Here is a 27,315-nt window from a genome sequence, read left to right on the forward strand (position 1 = left end):
ACGATCTTGTGAGTATAATGAAATAAAGCTAAAAGCTTTTGTTCTCATAATGGAAATTGGTTTAGCGCTTTCGGAGCTTTGCCACTCACTTGTTATTGGTTTACAGCTAATCCCTTGACCACTCTCTCTCTCTCTCTCTCTCTCTATCTCTCTCCGTGGGTGTTGCAAACTTTTTTCATTAAGTCCCGCCTCGGACCACAGCTTTAAGAACAGCCACAAAAGTTTCACTTCTCCAAGTCTGCCCTCCCGTTTCGTTTCATTTCGTCTGATTCAATGCCATTCCTACCAAAAACGCTGCAAAGTCATTACGAACAACTTAAGTTTTGTGTTAAACACGCCTACATTACCAGATTTTGCATTTGTACGAGGAGCAAGCGGCAAGAAGCAAACTTTTGCTCGAATGTTCTCGGAGGAGGAGGAGGAGGAGGAGGAGAAGCAAAAGCAAACTGCAAGAAGCGGAAAACTTGGATTGGGCCATGTAATAATTGTAATTTCGCAGCTACATCGTGGGGGTAAAGCGGAAAGGGGCAAAACACGAAAAATAACAATCAGAAAGCATTTAGCAACAACTTCTAACCCGCCTCTGCCGCCAAGGGGAGCGCCAACCAAAGTGTGTTTCCTTGTCGGGTGGGCGGCAGGTGGCTGGCTCCCTACCAACGTATGTGTATGGGATTGTGTGTTCCACTTTAACTACGCACCAAAAGAAAAGCCACACACAAAGCACGAGTCCTTTAACGATTAAACAAGAAACAGGCAGCCACATCCATACTGTACACATAAATCTGCCTTTGGGGGTGTGCTGTAGATATTCTCGTGTTGTGGATATATTTTGTGGCAATTTTAATGGCCTGACCTACTTACAGCCGACCGCTACTGTTACTCCACTTTATCGAACACCTAAGGCCAAGAAAGTTGCTCCTTAAGCGAGAAGAAATTCTATTCTTTTTAATTGCCAAAAGAAGACCAAAACAGCCGTAAATATTTGAGGGAAGCGAAAGTCGTTCTGTGTTTGCTTTAGCGGCATCTTCTTGTTGAAAGTTTTCCATCGTTTGTCCTGCCATTTGTCAGGCATCAGAAAATATGTTTAATAATCTAAACGCATTACCAAAACAGCAGCCACTGTGCATACAAAAGCGGGAGCACTGGGGTCGGGGTCTATGTCTGTCTGTGCGGCTCGAAAGAAAACGGCAGACACATGTAGACGACTCCAAAAGGCAGACACAAAACAAACATGGGGTGTTGAGATTGAGAGAGAGAGAGAGAGAGAGAGAGAGCAAACATAGGAGAGTAGTTACAGTGGGAAAAACAGAACGAAACATGGCAATGTTCCAGCTACTAAACAGAACGAAAGACTGCACTGGAATATGTTAAACGTCTTTGAAATTAACTCCCAAAATGCAGCATAGCACAATCCCTGTTGGAGTCGCTGCAACATTGAGAGCCATTTGGCTTGATGTATCCCACTGTGCCGCATTCCCAGCCATTTGGTGCTTCGTTGTGCTCGTCTTTCAAGTCACAAAAGCCTATTAAATAACATGGCCTTACACATGCGTCCTCTTGAGCAAAGAAGGAAGGAAGCAGCAGCAGCAGCAGCAGCCGAAAGTTTTCCACACAATTGCCGGGATAAGGCCCGGGCAGGAGCCTTAGTGGAAAGTCAGTAACATGCAGGAAAACTTGAAGTGGTCACATGAAAATATGGAAATATTCATGGCAAAAAGGGAAAAACCAAAAAAATAATGACAACCAAAAGGAAAAAGAAATCATGGCAATAGATGGGGGAAACTTGCATGCAGGAAAATGGCAAAAAGTAAACAAATAAACAAAGGATTCGAGTATGACGAGGGTCCTTTCGTTCACAGTCTACTTCAGGAGTGGGGAAACTGCCTGGATGACGACGACAATGATAGTCCTTCTCCCAAGTTTAAGACATTTGCATAGAGTCGTCGGTCGTTCGGTTCGGTTCGGTTCGCTTTTTGCTTTTTATTTTTGTGGCATCTTTGACTAAATTTAGAGGAAAATTCTATTATTTTAGCTGCTGCTCGCTCAAAGTCCTTCCGGCTGAAGTTGTCGTGTTGATAGTAGTTTCTGAGAGTAAGTTGTTCACTTTGTCGGCTGGTGACCAACCAACATCCAACCACTTGGGACCTTTGGGCTCTGTTTCTGTTCTGCCCATCTATGCAGAACCTTCTCCCCTGCACGCTGCCGCCCCTGCACTTTGAGCTGGCAAAATAAATGTTCAATTTGTAGTTGTCAATTGGCTACTCAGTGCAACGGGTAGGAGAGCTTACAGCGAACAGCCAAAATGGGAAATGGAGTAGCAATTGAAAAGTAAACGAAACTAATGTAAGAATTTGGCAAAGTGCCACTGATGGAAGCTGGCAGCAAGTTCCCTGAAAGGGAGAGATTTTATGCCTGAGTTCTGTAGAATGGAGCTCATAGATGGATGTTTATAAGACTATTACTATCAGCACCTATGCTGATTGCTGTGTCCAGAAAATTGAAAATATCAATATTTGCACTTGCAATTAAGTGAATTAATTCACGCTTTTCTTTCTCGCCCCCCCCCTTTTTTGAGATCACAAAATTAGCAGAGTTCCCCTGCGAGCCTTGGGCAAGCTTCCATAACATAACTGTTCTGAGAGCATCGAGAACCATCCATTTCAGACTCTCTTTGCCTCCCTCTCTCTCTCTTGGAGCGCTGGAGCGACGCGCTTTTTCTTTTCATCTGAATATCATCGCTCTCCCTACGCTCGCTCTCTCAAACACTAACAACAATGCAGCTTTGAGCGGGGACAGTGCACTGTCCACTGCAGTGGACAAGACGGTGCGTGCATAGCAACGGTAAAAGCTGTGACCAATACAAACGGTAAAGTGCAAAGAAGAAGACGAAAGGAAACACTGCAAGCAATCTCGTACTCAATAAACATTATCCAGTGTCTAGTTGAATAACTCACAACTTTATCGGCAGCAAACACCTTTGTACCCATTCGATCCCTGAGCTCAGCTTTTAGAGCATTTCCCCTACTTATTACAAATGCCACAGAGTCGGGAAGCACAGGACGAGCGTTAAAGAAGATGAAGTCATATCATTAACTTTCCGGAGCAGGAATGTACAAGAATATAGTACCTTCTGGCCCTCCATCTCGATAAGCAGCTCATTACTCAAATGCAGCTCAGTGGAGAATGGGAAGCCCACAAAATGTCAGATCCAAAGGGTCGACCTCCCCTCCGACTGTTTGTGATTTACCGGCCCCTGGAATCGCTTGGATCAGCGAGAAATGGCTAAAACATAATAATAATTTGTTATTCTTGTATGTAAAAAAGCAGAGCGTAAAAGAGATAAACAAAATAAATGACAAAAGCATGTCAGCACAAAGAGGACCAAAGGAGAACCCGCCGCAGTGGTGTAGTCAAGCGGAGCAGTCAAAAAGCAAACTAAAATGGGAAAATTCTGGCAGTGGTAATGGAAATGGAAAATGGGATCGACAATGGGAATGGGAGTGGGACTCCCTCTATGAAATTTGGGAGGCTTTTTGTTGCAACCCTCAGCGATTTTTTTTCTGTTGTGTCTTGTTCTAGGGGACTGCCGACATTTGCATAAATTATCATTTGTTGAGCCGAAACAGCAAGGGAAAGGAATACCTTCGAAAGATCGAGGAGTAGCCCCGAGGGGCAAATGGGGCCGCCTCCAATGCCTGTTGCTAGGGGAGGGTAATAAAAGCCAAATGCATAAAATAACATAAAATAAAACGGAGAATTTATGTGCAGGATAGGAGCAGAAGCAGCAGCAGCAGCAGCAAATATCAAACAAATTGCAATGAAATGCAAATCTAAAAGGAAGCAACAAAAAAAAGCTGCCTTAAAGCCGAAACAATTTGAATTTAAATATTTGATGTCTAATTTTAAAGAATTTTATTGCTCAGCCTCACCGCAGAACATGGAAAGGGGAGAGACCCCAGGCTGCTTTGAGAAGGGGCTGCGGTTCGTGGCTCCACCTGAACGTTGTATACCTCTTGCTGTAGTTGCTGTCGGCTATGTTTGTTTCCACGCAGCTGGGCACAGCTGTGGGGGAGGGTGGCGGTAAAGAGAAGACAGCATTTCCTTACATTTTAATACACTTTTCTGGCCTCCCGCCACACCACCCGCGGCACGGAGAGAAGCAACAGCAAAAAGCAGCAGCCGATGGCAGGTGAAGTTTTGCCGCCTTGTTTTTTAGGGTGAAACTTTTTCTGCACAATGAATTTTTGCGCATTTTCCACCTGTAAGAGCTTTGGGAGAGTGGCCCGGAAATCGATGTGTTGTGGTTGTTGCTCTGGTAATGAGACATCCCCGGGCCAGGCCACCATTTTCCAGTGTATGTTTTTTTTTTTTTTTTTTTCATAGAATTCGCAACTATGCAAATTCTAGGCAAATACCAGAGCTTAGTCCTTTGGTTCAATTACCCGAAGAAGCACAAGAAAAAAATAAAGATTGGAGACTCCTCTCTTGGGGTAAACGAAATGGAAAAAGCTATTAGCATGATGGCAAGGAGGAGGAGGAGGAGGAGGGTCCATGGGAAGAAACAACACAAATCTCAGCTAATTAAAGTCAACAAGCAAAATCATTTGAAATGCAAATGTCAAATGGCATAATGGCAAAATGTGTAAGTGTGTGTGTGTGTGTGTGTGGGAGGATTTACACAAGCAGCAAAAAGAGCAGCCAAAAAAAACATAACGGGAACCTTTATGCTCCAACCGAAAGGCAACCCAAGCCCAACCCTACGGGCGCCCACATGGAGCCGAAAAGGATCGATTGAGGAACGCTCTCGCCTGCAGCATATCCCATTTGGAACTCCCTTTGGGCATCCCCTATAGGGGCACACAATTCTCGGTATTCGATGTTGAAAGTACAGCAATTTGATGTGGGTAATTACGAGTAGTGGTGGTGGGTGGGCGCCCAAAAAGGGGTAAGATAAGAAAAGGTAAGGTAAGAAAAAATGCGATACCCGAAGTATGGAATTTCAATTAAAATTAGCACTTTTGCTCGTTAATATAAAATATTGCTAATTAGATTGGTGGAGGCCCAGTGCCAGGAGCACCCGCTACGACCACATCCCACAGCTTCGACTCCAGCTTTCGCATTGATTTTAACACGGTCATGAATATTAAATTACCAGCCCACACATCCAGCCACCCACCCAATCTGTGGTGTGTGAGAAAAGTTTGCCTGCCATAAATTAAAATCAACGCCCATGCCTGGCAGTCTCAGCCGCCTCCGACTCTGCTCCCAGCAGCCGCCACTCACAATGTTGACGGTAATTAACTTTTAGGCATTTTCTATGCATATTTATGGGGGTGTGCCAGAGGGAGGGAGGTGCTCTCTTGCTTGCATAACATTAACGTGAGAGATGGGAGACGGGAGTTGGGCTCCCGAGCGAGAATTCTCTTGTATTTCCTGCTCCTTGAGCATCCTCTGACAGCGGAGCAGTGGATTTTCTATTACTGCCCGCCATCTGCGAATGTCATAAATAAATAACGAATTAATCATACAGTTTAGCCGATTTTCCACTGAAGTTTGTTCCTTGAGATTTTTCAATTGTGAATTGAGCTGCAAAAAAAGCGTCCTTGAGGCTCGTCGTCTGCCGCCTCCCAAGGAGTGCATTCATTCATAAATTATTGATGATATTTTAAATGAAAATGTGAGCTGAATGGGGAGCCCTGCCTTTTCTTTTGAGAACTTGTCAGAAACATGTGGAAGACTTTCCCCTCCTAAAGGTTTTGCAGTCATAATTACATTATTATTCCAATCACAGCTTCTACGCAGTGTCTGTTGTGTTTTGAAGGAGTCCGTAACTAAATTGCATTTGATGGTTTATTTTGTTGCATCCTAATTGAAGGCAGGGCACACGTTGTCCTGGAACGGCACTTAAAACTCAATCAACTGCATCTAACCGTATTAAGAGGAGCCTCCAGCACATAGACCCTAGACCCGTAATGCATACGCCGTGTAGTACATTGAAAATAAAAGAATGCAATCAATTTGTCAACGTCTCTGGCCCACAATGGTGTCGGAACCATCGTTACACGGCCCTATGTGCATGTCTGGGGGTCTCCACTTCCAGTTACAGTTCCAGTTGCAGTTCCATTCATTCATCCACCCGTCCACGCGTCCATGTCCATTCGTTCATTCATTCGTTCGTTCGCCTGTCATCACACACATATGCCGGCAATTTATGTGTCGTCTGTGTCTGGGAGTTTTTCTGCCGCTTGCTGCTAGTAAATAAATTTAAAAGCGCTTAAAAGGGGCCTGCCCCCGTCTGCAATTCACCATGTCGGAAGGTGACTTGACAACAATTTGCCGTCTGGCTGTGGGTTACACTTGCAACAGAGTGACTCAACGCCAGCAAGGATGAAGATGTTGATGTTGATGATGATGGTAGCTAAATGTAAACTTCAGTTCACTGCGACACGAGTAAAATTCAATTAAAATGCCATGCCAGCATCCACCTTGCCTCGTGGCAAAGTTTATGTAGTGGAAGATAGCCAACTAACCGGTTTAGTTTTGGCCTAAATCAATTTGGGAAGAGCTCCAGTCGCTTCCCATGCCCTGCAAGCTTTTCCTGAGAGTGTGTTCTGGGTACAGTTTGTCCCTAGCTAGCAGTTGGAAGGAAAATAACAACACAAATCGATGGCAACTGTGGAGATACTCTAACAGCACAAGGAGAGAGTATTTTGTGTCGTTCCACTTTGGGGCCGGCAATGAATTTAATCCTTAATCACATGGCGCAAACCAAGGGGCATGCTTGAAGGGGGATTAAGTGAAGATTTCTGCACTTGTGGGTTCTGTGAACTTGCCACGAGCAGCACAGAAAACAAGCTCCAAAACGACAACAAACAATGCAGAAAAACAAAAGTCGGCCAGCAGGGGGAGGACGTGTTGTGTGGCCGTTGTGCTTATGATATTATTGCACTTGTCAGGCACAGACGCAGCACACACACACACACAGGTGAACATTCCACAAGCACTGGCACAGACGCCACAAAGTATGCAAAGTTTGTATGCCAAAGCGCAAATGAAAACAGAAAAAGTAACTAGGAGCGGGAAAGGACGAACCATCAGCAGCAGCAACATCCTTATGCTGCACATTCTGTCTCTTGCCTACAAAGGCATGCGGAGCTGGGACCCAGGTGGGCTCCGGCCCGCATCCATCTGGAAATATGTCAACGGCGGGCGTACGAGTACCAGTAATAAGTATCCATATCTGAGGCCCAAGCTAGAGACACTGCGACTCGAAATCAAATTCTCACATCTGCTGTGGAGTGAAATGAAATGCATTGAAATGTTAGCCACACAGCAATGGCATAACCCACAGAGGGACAAAGAGAAGAGACAGTCGGATGGCAGTCAGAGGTAGCTCCACAGTCGAGTAAATCATCGCTGCACTGCGAGAAACTTCAGACCCATGACAGATGCAATTTATCAGCAGCATTTCGCACCTTCCATCCCACAAAGTTTGGCCCAGATCTTTGACTTTGGTTGCTGCCCAAAATGTTTCTCTCTGTGCAGGTTCTGGCGGCTCCATCCATCGTTAGCCGTGGCTACACGGAGCTTAAGCTTCTGCTCGACTGTCATCGTTATTGCTTTTGGGAATACGAATACGAATGCGAATACGAATACGAGGATGAATACTTCCTACATTTGCATGCCACAACTCGAATCATTTTAATTTGAGTGAGCGAGTCCTGGCACACCGCATGGCAGGTCCTGCCTCTCTCCTCCATTGCAGACTCCGCCGGAGATATGTCTCCTGGCATTTCGCTTCGCTTCGCTTCGCATCTATTTTTTATAAGCAGACGCAATTGTTTCGAAAATTAAAGGTTCAAATGTTAACTGCGACTTTGCAGGCAGAACAATGGGCTAAGGGGCTTGGCTTTGCCTTTCATTGTTGTTCCCCGTCAGGGGTTGCTTCATCAAAACATGAACTTTGTCAATGAACTTCGCATGTAAGTTGCAGGCAGAATTCCCAGTGCTCTTGACAAATGGGCTTAGGGACGCTGGGAAATGGAGCAAGGGGAGCTGGCAAGTTGACTGGCAAATGTGAAGCTCCACGTGAAGAAATTCTTGGCAAAAAGGTAAAACAATTATGAAACTTTAATGTATAAAAATCGACAAATATTCTGCACTTGCTCCACTTCCTTCACTTCCTTTGTGGGCCCCCGCAAATGCTCTGGCTGTCAGTTTGAATTTCACCTTTGCGTCTGGTTCAAAAATGCAGCAAATTAAAATATTTTCGCATGTAGCCAGGCTCGGCTTCAGGAATGTATCTGCAATCCATATTGTGTTAGTTCTTGGCTATTTTTCATATTACATTTTGATGGCTAGGGATGCCAAAGCATTTTGTTCATCAACATTTTTGTGTGTGGGTGGGTGTGGGTGGGGCAGCATTCTGGAACGTCTTTCGCTCCTCTTTTGTGGGCAATTCAGAGACTAGAGACAGGCCAGACAGAAATGGCCGGAAATGGCCGGCGAAAATTGGGTCAGGCAAACAATAAAAATCATCAGACAACGCCGAGACTTGATGAGCTCCTCCGCCGAGCAGCCCGTGAACAATGCTGTGAAAAGGACATCGGAGATGCAGCAGGGGTGGGGCAGAGCCAACCCCTAATGGCATAATCTCCACTAATTTAGCGCTCATTAATTTCTAGCGCTCCTTTCGGCTTGATAACAGGAAAAACGTAATTGAATTAAAAGTGGCTGCCTGGACAAAGGGAAGTTTTGGGCTCAGCTTTTGTCCGAGACAACGAGTTCAACGAATTCCGTTTGCTTTCATTAAAATTGCATTATCCAAGTCCGAGTCCTCGGTCGATATATCCGCATGTCCTTTATGTAACTTGTGTGCTCCTATCACAGCCTAATCATCTCCAAGCCCATTTGCTGTTATGGCCTTTGCCATTTGCGCCCTGTCCCGAGTCCTTCATGGTTTCTATTACTTGAAGACAGAGGTCAGGCTTCCCGTCAAATCCTTTTGTTCACTCCTTCGGGTCAGCAGTTTTTAATTGAATGGCACGCGGTTTGTTTTCGGCCACCCTCATCTTTTATGCGCATTCATTTGCATTTCCATTCCACAAATTCCTTGATGCAATTCCCTTTCGGGCTAATTGTGGGTGAGTTTGTCTGTCGGTCTGTTGAGTCAGCAGAAGAGGCTTTCAGTGGGCAGCAAAAATAAATGAAAATCAAATTATTTGGCTGGCATAAACAAAGCGAAAAGCTTACCGAAATGTTGTATCTTTATCTGCGAAAAGTTCAACTTAAATTCCGGTGAAACTCAATTGAAATGAAGCTTTATGCTCTAAAGAAAACAACTCGGAAACATTTAGTTTTCCTGCTGTGTCCTGGAGCTTTCCTTTCAGAGCCAACCTCCTCGCTGGTCACTGATAAGGCAACAGCTAGCCCGGGATGGGAAGGCAAGAAATGGGAAATAATTGAATAGGGAAAGTTTCCCCCAGATACACTGACCTTTTCCTTTTTTTCGTGGCTGAATGTGTCAAGCGGTGGACATAAATAAAAAATGTTATTACATTTTGTCACATGCCAAAAAATAAAGGCAGAACGAAGGGACAAGAATGAGCGAAGGGCAAAGAGACTGCAGGACGGGGAAGTGCTGAAAAAGCTGATAAAAATTGTGAGGAAAATTGTGAGTGGAAATGTTTTGGGGCAATTTTCAAAGAAATTGTCAAGCCGAAACGGGTCAACGGGTAATCAATCCTTGTGGCAGTGACACTTTTAGACCCAGGGAAATCCCAGGGCCTGGATTCGCCTAATTAGATCTCATGTTCGGGGGGGGGGGGGAGGTGTAACCTTTCGCCGCTCCTTGGGAGCGCATTTATCTAAATTATTTCGTTGGCCAGGGCAAACAAATTAAAATAAATGTTTGTCAAAGGTTCGCACAAAAGTCAACAAATTAAAAAATGTTTGACTTCTGGCAAGGCGACACAAAGGGGCTAAAGGTCACTTGGGCAGGTGTTTGGCAAAAAGGTTTTTCGTGTTTATTTTGAACGCGTTGTTTCGGGTCGGGTGGGGTCGGGTTGGGGCTGTGGCAAACCCCAAACCAATTGCTTTATTAAGTGTGCTTGGAAATAAAGAGAACTTGAAGCCAGTTGTTGCTTAGATAAATTCAAATTATAATAGGGATTACCATAAAGCAACTAATGAAGAACATTTTAGCAGCCCAAGCACTGTAATAAATTGACAAATGTTTCCGTTTCTTAATGCATTTGTAGACCTGCTCGAGGCCAGAATAATTCCACTTTTGTTGCATGAAAAATGCATCAATTTCAATCGGAAATCGCCCATCATTCTGTTGAATCTTTTCATATTTTTACATGTATTTATTTTCATGTGTTTCCAGATTCATTTCTGCTGCTGCTTTCAACAGAAACTGCTGCTGGCCATGGAAATGATGTGGAGGTGGAGGGCACGTCATAATGTTTATCAACAATGGCCGCAGGTCGTGTATTGATTAAAAACTGTGCCCTCCCGGTCCACATGCACTTGTTGACAGCGCCCCACGCCGCGGGCCATCATTTCAGTTCAAAGGCCGCCTCCGCCTCCGCCTCCGCCTGTGGCTGGAGAAACTTTACAAAAATTCCGATTTTAAGCGGCTTTGGCGACAGAGGAAGCCGCGCCAACATTTAATTAATGAAAATTATTTTGCAGTTTTTTTCGAGGGGATTAATAAGCTTTTTTTTGTTGTTGTTGTCAAGTCCTCAGCCACGTGTTGGAAATCTGATTATGATGACACTCGAAAGCTTTGACGCAGGCTTTCGGGAAACCAAAATGACCAAAAGCCAAATGGGGGAGGGACTTACTTGCGGTTCACGAATCAAAGCAAAGCCAGGGAGCGGGAGAGGGAGCGGGAGAGGTCAGAGGATTTACGTACCTGAAAAGAGAGAAAGAGCAAAAGGGAAATATTAATATAATTGAAATTCGTTTTGGTGGCTTAAAAAGCAGGGAAACCTTTTGAAAAATACATTTACAGCAAATGGCAAGCAAAGTTTTATTCTCTGAACTAAAGTTCGGACATTGGCTACCAAGTTTGTCTTATCCGTAAATAAATCAAAGTGTTATTGCATTATTAATGCAGCCTGTCCTTCGGCACAAATGGAACATGCTAATGGCACGGAGCCGGCTCGACCGTAAGCGGACTTAAGCCCCGCCCGACCAATGCCCAGAGATGGTCAACAAAACGCTGACAGCTGACAAGCCGCAATCCGTAGAGAGCGCTGACCACAGGACATGCCAGCAGCAGGACGGAGGCGGAGGACCAGCTCAGGGCCACAGTGGAGGCACATTGAATAGTTCATGAAGTTGTCACATTGTCTCTCCCTCGTGTTGTGTTTTGTAGCATAGTGTAGTTGTTGCGGTAACAAGTTTTTGCACCAGCCAGCAGCGAGTCCATTGTGGTGCTTGCAGAGTCTTGATGCTGCCTCTCCCCTCTCTTAGGTGTCTCGACTGCCACTCCATCGATTGGCACTTCGATTGACATTGGTTCAGGTAATACGCTCGAGACGGTGGGAAAGTTCTGGTAACCCTTCCGCCGCTACGTGTCCGGCATGACAAGGTGTCTGCCGTGCAGCCACATAATAATTGTGGCAGCACTCTCATATTTTTCATTGCAACCTTAAAGCTTAAACCCGCTCTTTGCTTTTTCATTGCAGCTTGTCACCTTATCAGTTTTGTGGCTGGCAGGAGGACTTTGGCAGTGTCAAATATCCCCTTTAATGGTCCACGTGCAGCATGGAACAGAAGGGCGCAGAGCTCTAGAGTAGAACTATAGTTGATATTTTCTATTAATTGGAGCTCGCTTCAATGCCAATGCTATGTCCGTGCAGCTCTTGAAAGTTCCCCTCTTGCCCGGCTAACCATGCCATTAACACTTGACCAGAAGCTCTCAGGCGCAGCTCAGTGCCTGGGCCCTGGGGCGATGGACATCTCCTGGCTGTCCTTTCGTTCGCCTGCCACACACGCAGCGGGCAAAGCCCGTTGACAGTTGGCGCCGTGCAGGAATCGTAAAAGAAAGCGGATAGAGGACCTCTTAGAGGGTGGGGCTATACATGCACAATTTTGTATCCCCTGCCGAGTGTTCACATTGTAGTTTTTAACGACACCTTACAACCGCTGCTCATGCTGCTGCTGGCCCGTGCCACATGTGGCATGCTGGCATGCTGGCTGCTGGGGTGACTTTTTATGTGGTGGCTAATTAAAAAATGAAACAACGAGCATACATATATACTTTTTTACTGCCCCATTAAGCGGCGCAATGGGAGCGAGCGTCAAGCGTTTAACAGTCATAAAAGTGTCTCTCCCCCCCGCCCCCGGCCAATCTGCCTCACAGCATTTTTAATGTGTTTAAACAAAGAGTTTTATGTAATGTAATTTATGTAATTTCACTTGAAACATTTTATCTGAGTGCTGGAATATTCGCAGTTCATTTGGCTGCAAAATTTGCATATGAATGTAAATTAAAAACTTCCCTTTCGACACTCAAAGGAGCAGCAAAAAATGCGAAAATTGTGCATTGATTTGTTGTCGTATTTGAATTATTTCCATTGAATGTGTGTGGAAAATGTTATTGCCAAATCGCTTGTACATTTTGCCAGCCGGCGGGCAATCTTTGATTTCAATTTGCGGCCAGAGACGTTTAATCCGTTGTAAAATGTTTCAGCCCACAGATGGCAGCAGCTTAATTGAATTATTGCAGAATAAATTATGGCAATTCTTTAAGCAAAATAACACAAATTTTTTCCTAATTACAGTAATTACAGTGCTGCGGGAAGTGCTCTGATTTGATTTTAAGATCCAAGAAATCAATCAGCAAATTGAATTGCACCTCAAGAAATCGGAAAAGCAAACACCGATGCAGTGGGCTGTGGGAAAGGCATTGACACGAGTCGGACTGCAAAAGTAAACACTATCGGGGGGAGGCAGAGGCAGCTTGTCGCCATCTGTGAGCCGATAGCGCTGCAACTTTCCCTGCACTGGATGGCTGGAAGGGAATTATTTATGCTACAACTGTGACCTTGCCGCTTGATTAATAATAGTACTAGTATTTACTTGCTGTTTATTTAAAGCTGTTTCCTTAAGCTTGTTGTTTAATTTGCAGCCAATTAATATTTATTGTGCATATATTTATGCATCAATTCCAAGCCGAAACTAATAATTTATTTATATTAAAAAAGCCGCAGCGACAAGAGCGAGCAGCACTTGCTGGCCACATTATTTATTTATTTATCGTTTAAATTAGTGCTTAAATAAATAGAAGAATGAACATTTGGCGAGGCTCTGCAATTAAAATACGTGCAAATCTGCGCTTTATTGGAGTGCGGAGTGCGGAATGGAATTTACATAAATTAAATGCAGTTTGCACTCGGTTTCAGCTGTGCTGTCTGTTTTTTTTTCTCTCTCTCTTGATTCAGGTTTATTTATGGCTTTGTCGAGTGGGCAATATGCTGCCACTTTGATGTTTATTGTGCTAGATATTTATTTCTAAATATTTGCATAAAGTCTTTAAAGCAGGAACCTCTCGGGCAGCACTGAATGTTCAAGAGAAAACCAAATCAAATTCAATTTTCTTGCATTAAGAACACAAGAAACGCATTCGAAGGCAATCAACGGGAAGTCACACGAAGCCACAAAATGGAAAATAAACTCAAAAGAAAAACCCATAAAAAACTACTCCACAAACTGCACTTGAAAATGGGAAAGTTCGAGGCAGTGGCAATAAAATGTTTATAACCATTTTCGAGGGGTTCACCCCGAAGCCAGAACCCTCATCGTTCATCGCTCATCGCTCAAATCAAAACAGAGAATTTTAAACACCAAAAACGCAGACGGGCAAACAAGCCAAAAACTGAAATCAGAGAAATGGTCAGCGGCAATGAAAACTAATTAAATGAAATCAATACGGGGCGGGGGGTCAGACACCACATCGAAGGCGCGATACGGGCCGACCCCTCGGGCATGCCCTCACAATTACACGGCTCAGAGAGTGACCATCCTCCATCGCTGCCACTGACACACTAAAAATGAGTCACAAAATCCAATAAGTTTTTTAGCGCCACTTTCAGAAAAGTTTTGCGGTCAAAGTTCTGCCCCGCGCGGGTGGGTGGTGCGGGGATTTGGCGGTTGTAAAGACAAAAGTAATAATAATTATAGCGCAAAATTCCAGTAACAACCAGCAAAAAAAGAAGCTTGACAATTGCGCGGACACATGCAAAACGCACATAAATTACAGCAAGAGCAACAACAATAAGCGAGAGTGGAGAGTGTGGAGAGTGGAGAGTGTGGAGTGGAGAGTGTGGAGTGGGGAGAGGAACTCACGCCCACTGGCAACACAGCTGCTTTGACATTTATTGCCGAAATAATTAGAAGCTTTCACAGCGGGTCGCGGCAGAACGGCAGAGAAGAGAAGCGCGAAAGTGGCTTCAGGCATGGAACGGCAATGTAACTAAAGAAAATGTACAAATACATAACATATGTACATGGTTATGTACGAATGAAAATGTGTGCACATATTTACTACGTTTATTTTATTCACATTTCCCTTGCCCTTTTGGGAGCACACAAAAATAGGCCCAAGATCTGGGCATATCAATTATCCAGGGCTTTGTCTGTTCATTCGCTGAGTAAACGACGAGTGCGTGCCAATTATGCATGTGCCGACGAGAGCGAGGACATGATGACAACGCTGCTGGCCTAAGGGCAAGTTGTGCCCAAGTAAGACCCTTGGGCATAAGACCCATTCAGATTGGTCAGAGGTTTTGGCCATTCAGCTTGTGCTGGCGCTGGACACGTGACTCTATGCTGCAGCACTTACTGGCACTCAGCTCGGCTCTTTGCCCCATTATGCCTTTTTTGGGGGGGGGGGTGGGGGGAACACACCCAAGAAAACATTGGAAAACGCCTGTAAATTATGCACTGGGGAAAACTCGTTCGTTTTTTGTGGATAAACACAACAGCAGACAGGTAAAAATAATCACCCAGGCACAGGGCGGGGTTCTGTTTACTATTAAAGTTTACTTGTGACAAACTAATTCTAGCACCACCGAAACGAATTACTCCTTTTTACTGCATTTGTCCAGAGTTTTCCTTTTTGCTTTCTGCTCTTTCTGCTCTTTCTGGGATTTTATTTCATTTTATTGCCACGCCTTATTTATTCGACACTCTCTCTCTTTCGGCAATTAACTTTAGCATTTGGAATGTTTTTCTGCCTCACACACGTTGGCCTGTCGTGTCGCGGGGCTGTGGCTGGCTCTTCCTTTCCTTTGCCTTGGGCTTTAATTCCTGCCACTTCCTGCCGCGACTCTGGCTGTGCTGTTAATTAGTCTGCCGCTGAATTTCGTTTATTAATTATGTAATCCATTTTTCTGCCTAATTATATTGAGAAAGGCGCCGCCGCGTGCCTGCTGCCAACATCAGGCCTCCGAATTTACGAGACCAAACCAAACCAAACCAAACCATACATAAATCTACATACAAAAGTCCTGTAATTGGACTGTAATTAACTGAACAGCCTGACGGGACAGACTCCTGGGGCAAAGAGGAAGTATTCCCGGCAGGTGACTCCCGGATAGATAAAGGAATTTGTGTCTAAATAAATGGAAATGCTCGGCAGACTTTTGGCTGAGGTAGGAAAACACACACACATAATTATGGCCAGAGTGGGGATTGTGGCACGATGGGGAAGCAATAGCCTTAAAAATAATGTACAGAAAATACTGAGCCACACCCTGGCGTAAGTTGGAACTTGTATAATATTTTTCAGATATATTTTCGTGGCAATTCCACGCATCAGAGCCACAGAGTAACTCGAACTCTGAGCGGCTCCCACTGGATTCGACACACATCCATCCCATAAGCACGTTGCCCCAGGGTTGAGTAACAATGGAATGCTGCCACATTAAACGGAACAAATGCAGTGAAATCAACTGGCAGGATCTGCCCGGGTACGGGGTGGCAAGGGATGGTGCTGCTGCTGGTGGTGGTGGGTACAACACGAAGCATGTTGCAAAATATTTCAGAGCGACAACTGCACTCTGATGGTGTCATAAATCTCAGAGGAACGGACAAAACAGAGAGCGACAAAAAAACACAATGAAGAATGGCTGCCAAGGTGCGGCAAAAGCAGGCCAAGGATGAGCTGCCAGGACTCGGGACAGAGCACAAAATAAGACACAGCATAATAAACACCCAAATTAATGATTTACGGGTAGCTGCAGGTCGGGAAAGTACGCCGTCCCACAGGTAGCGACAGGCAGACCTGACCCAGTGGGTGTGAAAAGTGGCCAAAATCCAATCGAAAATGAGTCTTGGGCCTGGCTGGATGACTACCACTCGGTTATCTTATCAAGTTATGTGGAGTCGATCGGCTTGGAGGCGTCGCCCCGTCACCCCGTCACCCCGTCACCCGGGCCTGCGTGTGTCATCCCGCATGGACTTCTCACCTGGCGTGTGCCATTATCCGACATGCAGCTGCCCCCGACGTTGCCACGATGCTACAGGCTGCCACAGCTGCCTGGGGACACAGATTTGTTGTCTTTTGTTTTGCACGAAGGAGCAGAGCAGCACAATGAAATGCCAAAATCGATTGCCAGCCAGCTGATGGCACGATGCATGATGCGTCAGGGTTGGCGGCCAGATAATCATTTAAGCAGACAGGAAATGGCAAATGTTATTCCCTCAAAAAGTACAATATGCCACGAAACAAGACGACAACAGATAACAGAATGCCCAATTGATAGATAGAACAGAACGCAACCCACATAGATACACAAAATAGGGCGCAATGTGCCACAGATAAGTCTGCAGATATTTTTGTGTGTCGATTCCAGATTCGATCCAGCTGCTAAAGGAAAAACTAACACAAGAACATTTTAAATTAGAAATCAATTATTTTCGAGATGTTTCTTGGCATTTTCCAGCAGTTATTTCAAAGCATTTCTTTGCCCCAAGTTGTGTACTTTCACTGCATAAAATACATTTGTCGCCTTTATTTCTCTAGACAAAAAATGCCAACCTTTTCGCTTGTTTTTTTTTTGTTTGTCTCTCCGCTCGAGCAATATCCTCCTTGACCCGACACAGTTGTGTCTGCTCTTTTGTTCTGGCAGCCGCTGCAATTTGTCACTTTTCGCACTCTGGGCTGTCCGTCCGTCCCAGCACTGTCCTGTGTTCTGGCCGTGTCTGTTTGTTGTCCTGGGATGACGGCAAGTGCAGGCACTTCAGGCATTTGCCATATTAAAATTGCATGGCGCTGACAATTGCCAGTGATTTGACAGTCGAGGCATTCCATGAGCGAGCAACGACTACAGGTGAGAGAGCCAGCAAAAGGTAGCAGAGAATTCTGTGAAATTAAATTCCAAAGGAGTCAACCCAACTCACAGAACTTAGCCCGGAATTAGCGTGCAAAAGTGATGCCGTCAAAATACAGAGGAAAGGGCTTTGGAGTTGTGTAAGAAATTTGACAAAATGAAATGTTTAGCGAATATTTAAATACCTTTCGAGTAAANCGTGTGCGTAATTTGCCTCAATTTATTGTTGTTTGCTCAACTTTTTCCCCCATACACTTCTATCTGTCTTTAGGCACCCTCCCCCCGCTTTCTCGCTCTCTCTCTCTCTGCCTTCAACATACTTTTTCTGGTTCCGTAATAAATCACAAAATAAGACAGGGAGAGAGGGTGAGGGAGAGGGAGAGGGAGAGAATATCGCCTAATTGGTGTATTGATTTTTGTTTTTTCCCTACGGCCTCTAAGTGTGAACTATGGCGAGACGGGAGGAGGCGCCATACAAAAAAAAAACTATCTGCTCATGGGGTTAGAGAACTAAAATTGTGTACACGATTTTGGACATACATTTGTACACTTGAGGGAATGCTTTAAGAACTGCTGACTTTCATTTCAGTTTTAAAGACTCAAAAATCAACCAAAATAAGCCCCATAAATTCTCAAAAATAAAAGATTTACAGATGCATTCCACAAGTCCCAGCACTGTCCTGTGTTCTGGCCGTGTCTGTTTGTTGTCCTGGGATGACGGCAAGTGCAGGCACTTCAGGCATTTGCCATATTAAAATTGCATGGCGCTGACAATTGCCAGTGATTTGACAGTCGAGGCATTCCATGAGCGAGCAACGACTACAGGTGAGAGAGCCAGCAAAAGGTAGCAGAGAATTCTGTGAAATTAAATTCCAAAGGAGTCAACCCAACTCACAGAACTTAGCCCGGAATTAGCGTGCAAAAGTGATGCCGTCAAAATACAGAGGAAAGGGCTTTGGAGTTGTGTAAGAAATTTGACAAAATGAAATGTTTAGCGAATATTTAAATACCTTTCGAGTAAAAATAACTCCAAGGAGCTGTCCCATCCGCCAGCAGTTCGAATATCAACCCTCGGAAAACAAAATGTTGCATGAGGAATGTTCGCTGCCAGCGAACAGCCATAAAAGCCCCAAAAGGAAAACACGAAATACCATAAAAAAAAAGGAAGGATGAAAGCGAGTCAGGATGTGGTCAGGATATAGGGTGGCGCGGCAAGCAATATATCACTATCTGTGGCGACTTCTTGGAGCAAATTTTTGGGAGGAAACGCCTGAGGGGAGGCGCCGGTTTCCTGGCTAAAAGTTTCTTAAGCTTCGACTCACCTTTTGAGCCTTGCAAGTCACGTTTATGGACTGCACCTCGTGCGTTTGATGCCGCTGCTCCCCGATGCACTGGCCGCAGGCTGGGATCTTGCAGTTGAGGCAGTACTGGGAGAGGGTCTCCTCGTGCTCGCCGCAGACCGACTCCCGCTGCTGGGCGGCGCCGCGCGGCTTGACCAGCGTGTGCTTGGCCAGGGGCCCGCGAGCTGGGTGGCAGAGCTCCCGGCAGGGCTCGCAGTAGCGAATCTCGCACTGCTCGCAGATGAGCGACGCCACCTTGGGGTCCGACTCGCACATCTGGCAGCGGAGCGCTTCGCGCGCGCAGAAGCGGTCCACGATGGCCTCCATGGCGCGGTATGTGGGCAGATTGCGAACGCCGCCGTCGTCGAAGAACACGAGCTTCCGGCACAGGGGACAGGTGAGGCAGTAGGCGGCGCCAGGTGGCGCCACCACGGATCCCTGGAGCAGTCCCTGGAGCTGTCCGGTGCCGGCGTACGAGACCGGACGGGATGTGTTCGAGCAGCAGACCACGCCGGAGTCGGCCTCGCTGAAGATGCTCACTTTGTCGGACTGGTCCTGGTCGGAGGTGACGCTCTCGCTGCCCGTGTTGGAGCTGGCCGTGCTGGCGGCCGAGCTGTGGGAACTGTGCCGGGTGCCCGGCCCTGCCCCGTTGGCCACCCCGTTGGCTACCACCCCTCCAGTTACGGATCCGGGGCCACCGTTCGGCTGGCTGTGCAGTCCGTTGTGTGCGCCGCTGGCGTTGGAGCCCGCTCCCCCGGTCACGGCCAGAGCCACTCCCGGCGTGTACGGAGTCTGGATGTCCAGGGCACAGCCCAGGCACAGGGCGTGGAAGCAGGGCAGCAGCACGGGATTGGCGTACAGCTGCTTGCAGGTGGGACAACGTAGCTCGTCCTCCATTTCAGCAGTTGCTCTGTCGATGCGGTTTTCGCTTGAGTTTTGAGATCTCTGCTGGTCTCTCGCTGGGTCTAGGATTTGGTCACTTAGTGGGGATTGGGGCACTGGAGGAGCATGTTTTGGCAAACGATTTTCACGGCTTCACTTTTCACCTTTTGGTTTTGCTGTTATTTCGAATCGGTAATGTCCGTATTTCACTTTTATTTCGAGTCCTTTTTATGCCCTTTCTGGTACTTTTTCAGTTTCAATTTTAATTTCACAAATTGCACAAATTTCCTCACAATCAAGTTGAATTTTTAGAATTTTTTTAAGCTTCACTCTTGGACTCGAATATGTTTGATGCACTTGAAACACTTTCTTAGGTTCGTTCTTTGGTTTAAATTTGTTCACTTTTTGTTTAATTTATATTTATAATTATCCACATTGATCCAAGTTCACACTTTTTAAAAAATTGTCCCTTTGTTATATTTATTTTTTAGTTTTTATATTAATATTCATTCCCGAATTGTTCCACACAAGCCAATTCCCGATACGATACGGTAAACACGACGATTTGAAATTGAATCGAACTCCGCTGCACAACCGGTTTGCGTGAGAAATTTGGTTTTTTGTTTTTGCGTTGGGCTCGACATGTCTGCACATGTTTGTGCTCATTTTTGCGTTGTATTGCTGAGTTGAGTTTTCAGTTGGTTTGCAGTTCTTAACCCACTGCGGCTCGCTCATACACATTCTGATTTGCATTGGCAATTTGGGTTTCTGTGGTTTTATTATACACTTTACATATTTATGGACATGTAAAATATCAAATATGTATGTATTTTAGTTAAGATAAATGAAAATATATCCAGTTATAAGAGTGTCTCACAGAAACAAACTCCGCTCGCCTTCAAATGTTGTGCGGCAACAAATGCATGTTGCTGTGGTGAGGTTGGGCACATCAGACTTTGAAATGTTGCTGGGGCGTACTTCCTCATTGTCCATACCTTTCCATGGCACATACAGGAGTTAGAGTTTCGTTTGATCCAACATCCAACATGCTTGGCGGGAAACACAGCGAACTCAAACCGGGCTGCTTGCAACATTAAAATTCAAGGAAATAAATATAAATTATTAAATTAAATATTAAAATATTTGTATACCAAATGATGCTATTATCTTCGCCACATTTAAACTGCATGAATCCGAAATATTACCAAGCCTATTCAAAGGTACAAAAAATACAATCGAATAGCAGTTTTTCTATAAAAAACAAACATGAACATAATATGAGGGTTTCCTGAACCAATCGCACCAATATACCAATGCACAACCCAAGAAAAGAAAACTACTTTTACCTTTGCAGATACTGCGCTTTATTTGCCTTATCGGAGCCTACCCCCACAAGTGTAGAGCGATAACGAAGAGCACATACTCAGGTACATACACCGAAAGGCAACAGGTAGAGGCAGCCGCACAGTGGGCTGCCAGCCGAAAATAGGTGACAAAAGTCAAAGACTTAAACGAGCAAATTGGTTCGAGTTGCAAGACATCGCAGCACCATATCCTATTCATACTTCAAGAAAATATATTTCTGCTTTAGCTTGCTTAAGTTCGAAATGTCCCCACGGTGCACCGCTGATAAGGCCAGAACGCACATGGCGACATTCCAGAGTGTCGAAGTTCTTACGATCAACAAATATGTGTGGCTAGAACCCGGCTCTGAATAACTCCACTGTTGCTTGTTTGTTTAGATATCCAATCGTGCCATCGGGCGGGAATCGAGAAGCGCAGCAGAGGAGTAGACGAGGAGGAGGAGCGGGATCGGCCAATGGCCCGCGTGCAGTTCGATATCCGATACCTGATACGTATCCGAAAGCAAAACAAAAAAAATAAGGTGACCTGCTCCATTTGTTTATCTAACAGAACAAGCAAATCGTGCAACGTTCAGAGTGCCAACATCTAAGTGGCGACTCCACCCTCCACCCTTTACCCACCACCTGACTCCCCAGCTAGGCGTAATCCCTTCGACTTAATAAGCCACGTTTCTGTCCAAGTATTTGATCTGGATTTGGAATCGGTAGGTGTTAAGTGCCCCTCCCCAACACCCCCCCTAACGAACGTCTCACTTGCCTATGCAAATATTGACAGGCGGGCCATTCGTGTGCGTAATTTGCCTCAATTTATTGTTGTTTGCTCAACTTTTTCCCCCATACACTTCTATCTGTCTTTAGGCACCCTCCCCCCGCTTTCTCGCTCTCTCTCTCTCTGCCTTCAACATACTTTTTCTGGTTCCGTAATAAATCACAAAATAAGACAGGGAGAGAGGGTGAGGGAGAGGGAGAGGGAGAGAATATCGCCTAATTGGTGTATTGATTTTTGTTTTTTCCCTACGGCCTCTAAGTGTGAACTATGGCGAGACGGGAGGAGGCGCCATACAAAAAAAAAACTATCTGCTCATGGGGTTAGAGAACTAAAATTGTGTACACGATTTTGGACATACATTTGTACACTTGAGGGAATGCTTTAAGAACTGCTGACTTTCATTTCAGTTTTAAAGACTCAAAAATCAACCAAAATAAGCCCCATAAATTCTCAAAAATAAAAGATTTACAGATGCATTCCACAAGTCCCAGCACTGTCCTGTGTTCTGGCCGTGTCTGTTTGTTGTCCTGGGATGACGGCAAGTGCAGGCACTTCAGGCATTTGCCATATTAAAATTGCATGGCGCTGACAATTGCCAGTGATTTGACAGTCGAGGCATTCCATGAGCGAGCAACGACTACAGGTGAGAGAGCCAGCAAAAGGTAGCAGAGAATTCTGTGAAATTAAATTCCAAAGGAGTCAACCCAACTCACAGAACTTAGCCCGGAATTAGCGTGCAAAAGTGATGCCGTCAAAATACAGAGGAAAGGGCTTTGGAGTTGTGTAAGAAATTTGACAAAATGAAATGTTTAGCGAATATTTAAATACCTTTCGAGTAAAANATTTATTGTTGTTTGCTCAACTTTTTCCCCCATACACTTCTATCTGTCTTTAGGCACCCTCCCCCCGCTTTCTCGCTCTCTCTCTCTCTGCCTTCAACATACTTTTTCTGGTTCCGTAATAAATCACAAAATAAGACAGGGAGAGAGGGTGAGGGAGAGGGAGAGGGAGAGAATATCGCCTAATTGGTGTATTGATTTTTGTTTTTTCCCTACGGCCTCTAAGTGTGAACTATGGCGAGACGGGAGGAGGCGCCATACAAAAAAAAAACTATCTGCTCATGGGGTTAGAGAACTAAAATTGTGTACACGATTTTGGACATACATTTGTACACTTGAGGGAATGCTTTAAGAACTGCTGACTTTCATTTCAGTTTTAAAGACTCAAAAATCAACCAAAATAAGCCCCATAAATTCTCAAAAATAAAAGATTTACAGATGCATTCCACGTCCAAGATGCTTCCGGGCTTGCCACAAAATTTAGCCACGATCTGCGTTAATTTTCCCCTATCTACATTTTTGAATACTTTTACGATGAGAATTTTTCCGGGTTTCATTGGGCGAGTCCATAGTTCACTGCAGCTTAAAATATTTAAAAACTTTCGACACGTTTATGCCGCATCCAAAAACCGTTCAGCAGCCCCAAAATCCGCACTCCTTCCGGTTCGTTCTGGTCTACTTCAGTGCCGTATATCATGTGGTGTAACCATGGCCAAGGACATTCACCATATGCGAGCAGGCATAAAAACGCAATAATAACAGACTCCCTTTGGCTTTGGGTAGACGCATCCGAAATAGCAGAAATACTTTGGTCACCGCGGGTGCGAAACATTTTTTTGCACTTTTCGCTTCTTTTTTTTTGGTCGGGGAAAAGCTGAAGCAAAAAAGGAAAAGCCACTGAAAACAGCACATTTTTTGACTGGGGGCGCTTTAGCCTGGCTTTTGCTGTGAGTACGTTGGAGTACGTTTACCCAGCTCCACGCTCTTTTGCGCTTCGAGCCATTCAAGGCATCTCCCATCCGGCCGAAAGTCTCTTTCATGCGTTTTGTCGTGCGGCAAGTGCGGCAAGTGCGGCTGCAACGGCCGCGACGGACACAAGCGCAAGCTGGGGGATCGGTATCCATCGTCATTGTCGGGTTAACAAACACAAGCAAAACCAAGCCAGCCCAGCACCCAATTCGTCCACTCATCCACCTACACGCGAAGCGGAATATAAACAGGAGAAAAAAAATGTTTCTGCTATAATAAAGCTGAGTAACCCGAAACTGGCATGGACTCGGGGAGTTCCCTGTGTGTGAAAAGTGTACAAGAAGTTCGGCCTCAGATAATAGGGTTTGCAATTAAGGACTAGCTTCCAAGTAGCAACGATTAGCTAGCATCTTTCAGGAGCTGCTGGAAGAAGAACCATAAAATTTGGAATATTTTGCCATAAACCTCAGGCAACATTCCTCTGGAAGGCAGGCAGGGTATCTCTGAAGTTTTTCTTTTTAACTTGCGAACAATATGTATAAAGTTTAAGCGAAATGCAGACTGGAGTTTGCCGAGTGCAAAGGGGAGTGGCAGTGGGAGTGGGAGTGGGAGCTGCAGCCGCACAGTTGTTGCTTCTGCGAGTCCTTGCTCCGTTCACTCATTCAGGATAACATCACCAAATGAGATTAGGAAGGACATTCGCGTATTTAACACGGACAGACAGAGACTGAAACTGCTACCCAAAGGGAGTCCGCAGCTGCACTCGAAGGGAGACACAAGCCCCTGGCAGAGGAGACTCTGTGTAGCTGGTAGCCAGTAGGATATCCTGACTGCCTGTTAGACTCCACGGGGGGTCCATTCGGTGGGGTTTTTTGCCAAAATGTTCAACAGGGGAACACAAGCAAGTATATGTGGGGCAGGGAAGAGACTGGGTTCTGCCTGCTAATATTGTGTACCACGCTTAGCGCCTCTGTTGTCATTGCAGGAAGTTGCAACAGTTTGAGGCATTGTAATTGCTTTTTTGTTTGTCCCTGCGAGCCACGAGACGAGGCTGGGACGCGGGCTGTGCGGCAAATTTTTAATTAGATTTTTTTGATTTTTTTTCTACCATTTTCGTGGCGGTTTTTTGTTCGTGTCCAGCGCCTGAGGTTTGGTCCTTGGACAAACATATTTGTTAACGAGTTAAAGCGAAGATAAAGCGCAAGTTATGGGGCCTGACAAATTGTTCAATGGCTATTTTGGGGGGAAAAGATTCAGCTCAGAGGCAAAGTTTTGGACTTAAATTTGATAAAACATTTCGAGTAAAAAGGTAACTTTAAGGGCAACTTTTTGAAGGGTTTCAAAGACTAAACTTTACGTGAGATCACTGGAGAAGATTTCAAATTAAACGAATCGAATACAAGAAGCAAACCGCCAACAGCTGCTGCAAGTTCTTGGCCAACCTCAGAACAACATAAAAGAAAGGAAAGGAAAAGAATCCTGTACTCGTAGTGCTCGTATAATTAAATACATTCCGTACAGGGAGCGGGGGAGCGAGCCAAAGCCACGGCCCGAAAAAAAACTCGCTTCTCGGGGGAGAAAACTTTGCTGCAATTATGAAATTTCAGACATTTTGAGCCACAACCCCCCATGCATTGTCGCTCGCTCTCTCCTTCTGTTGTCCACAGAATGATGGCTGGTGGCCAGAGAAGTTTTGTTTTGGCTTGCAGAACATGAGACGAGTGTCCATGATATGGGAATACTCTCATGGAACATGTAAATGTGGCTGCTTGGGGAGGGTTGCTGGTCTGGTCTGGCCTGGCCTGGGGAGGCTTGTCCTGAAATCAAATTGCGCTTTTAATTATGAAATCAGATGCCATTTTTGTTGGCTGGCAAAACTAGTGGCAGAGATGGCAAAGTGCGGCCAAAACATTAATTAAATTTCGATAATTGTTGAGGCTTGTAGACTTATTGTATTCTACTTCGAGTTGGGTCCTAAAGTTACTTGAAAGCTGCGTTGAGACGCTTTTCAAATTTGTCAACCAGCAATAAGCCATGAAACGTAGTTGAATGAATGAATATAAATTCCCCTGGAAATGTAATTGAGAGCACATTTATGTATCCTTCACCGACTGACAAATAATGAAAAACCAAGAGTGGAGTTGCTGCTGAGCTGACATGCTTCTGTTCGCATCAATTATAAATGCACTCGATAAATTATTTCCAAGTACTAACTTGGCTTTACTTGGCCCTTCAACAGCAGCAGCATCTGGACAGGTGGGAAGGCACACACACACACACACACACACACACACACACACATGAGACCTGATTTATGTAGTTCCAAAATAATTTTTGTTTGCTTAAGTTTGTTGCTAGTTTTCCATCGAAGTCGGGAGGGAAGGAAGCTTCCCCTTCTCTTTCTCCTTCTCTCTCCTTTGCTTTCTCCCATTTCTGCTTACTTTCATGCTGCGGGTAAGACGACGTGTGGACTTGGACCTGCTCCTGTTCGTGTTGGTATTAAGCACTTCCGCTTGGTCTGCTCGGCTCCTGCCCGACATGCGTTTCCTGGCTACCTTCGAGACCTCTGTGGCTTCCAGCTGCACTGGCACCCTTCTGCTTTTGGCTTCTGACAGTCCTCACTGTTTGATTTTTCATTAAGTTCCCCGTTGAAGGAGCAGCGTAAGTTTTTTCTTCCTTTTCTGGGCATCGTTAGTGAGAATTATTTTCAATTAGCCGGCAACATGACTGCGGTGCAGCGAAATTGATGCCCAACAGTCTTGTCCTCTTCTCCTTTTTGCTCTCTCTCAAACAAGAAAGTATGCAGTGAAAATGCATAAAAAATAGCAAACAGCCAAAGCAAACATCGAAATCGATTTACTTTTAATTCCCTAAAGCCAACACAAATATTATTATGTGCACATGTGTTTTGTTTGTGGTGAAATGCCCAATAAACCATTAGTCAAAAACTGAAATTATTATTAAACTGCGCAGCAAAATGTGGCATTTTGTTGGCCTGCAGAACTGTGAACTCTGCAGGAAATAAACTCAATAATAACTCTACCGTTTACAGCAGCCAATCCATTAAATAAATAAGTACTTCCTGGTGGCATGCAAAAACTTGCTGGCTAGTGTGCCAAAGTTGTGATTGAAAGTTTGAATAATTCCCAAACAAATTATGCGCACACATGCTGTGATTAGGCATGCATATCGGAGCTTTGTTTGCCCAAAATGTTTATTTATTTAACACTATTTCCCACATCAATTAGCTGGCTGCTTAATACAATTTTTTGCATTGAAAATCGTTTCTTTTGGCCTCTTCCAATCTTCCAATCTCCATGGGATTCGATTATCTGAAACCCCAAAAGCAGGCAACGGCAAAACCTTTTTCTCTCTGGGGCTGTAGTTTTTGTTTGTTCCCCAAACAATTGCATAACAATGCGGTGGGCGTGTGAAGACTCCTGGCCCCTAACTTAAGCCTGAGCCCCCTAAGGGGGGGGTGGGAAAAAAAAGAGGAAGGAACACAAACTTTACCCATTTGCCCCATTCAAATGCAAATCTTCAAATGACTTCGATTGGTTTTCTGGTCTCGGCTTTTGTTTGTGGGCAAGGACACTGCCCTGGGGCAGACACCAGACACCTCTCTTGGAGCACTCCTAATCAGAGTTCAGGGCAAACATGTAAATGCATTAAAACAATGGGCAGACCGGGAGGCCACAGCATTTTAACGAATTTTCCCCAAAACAGACTTGAGGAGCAATTTAATTTGGAGCCCGAGTCTGCGCTGTCTGGAGCGAAGCTCTTCCATTTGCATTTTGTGTGTGGGAA

The 27,315-nt window shown here is 45.0% G+C and overlaps 1 protein-coding gene across 2 annotated transcripts in view; it reads right to left on the reverse strand.

Moving 5' to 3' along the window:
* Positions 1 to 20,350, reverse strand: part of LOC117584033 (E3 ubiquitin-protein ligase TRIM9) — a 66,133-nt gene extending 45,783 nt beyond the window's left edge. Inside the window, exon 1 of one of the 2 annotated variants that reach the window (XM_034272769.1) lies at positions 18,668 to 20,350. In XM_034272769.1, the coding sequence (XP_034128660.1) occupies positions 18,668 to 19,582 (915 nt within the window). In that variant the 5' untranslated portion in view covers positions 19,583 to 20,350. The remainder of the gene's footprint in view (positions 1 to 18,667) is intronic. The other variant, XM_034272770.1, reaches the window with a different exon arrangement.
* Positions 20,351 to 27,315: the final 6,965 nt, after the last annotated feature.

This window comes from Drosophila guanche, unplaced genomic scaffold (assembly GCF_900245975.1).
Source record: "Drosophila guanche unplaced genomic scaffold, DGUA_6, whole genome shotgun sequence".
Lineage (NCBI taxonomy): Eukaryota > Metazoa > Arthropoda > Insecta > Diptera > Drosophilidae > Drosophila > Drosophila guanche.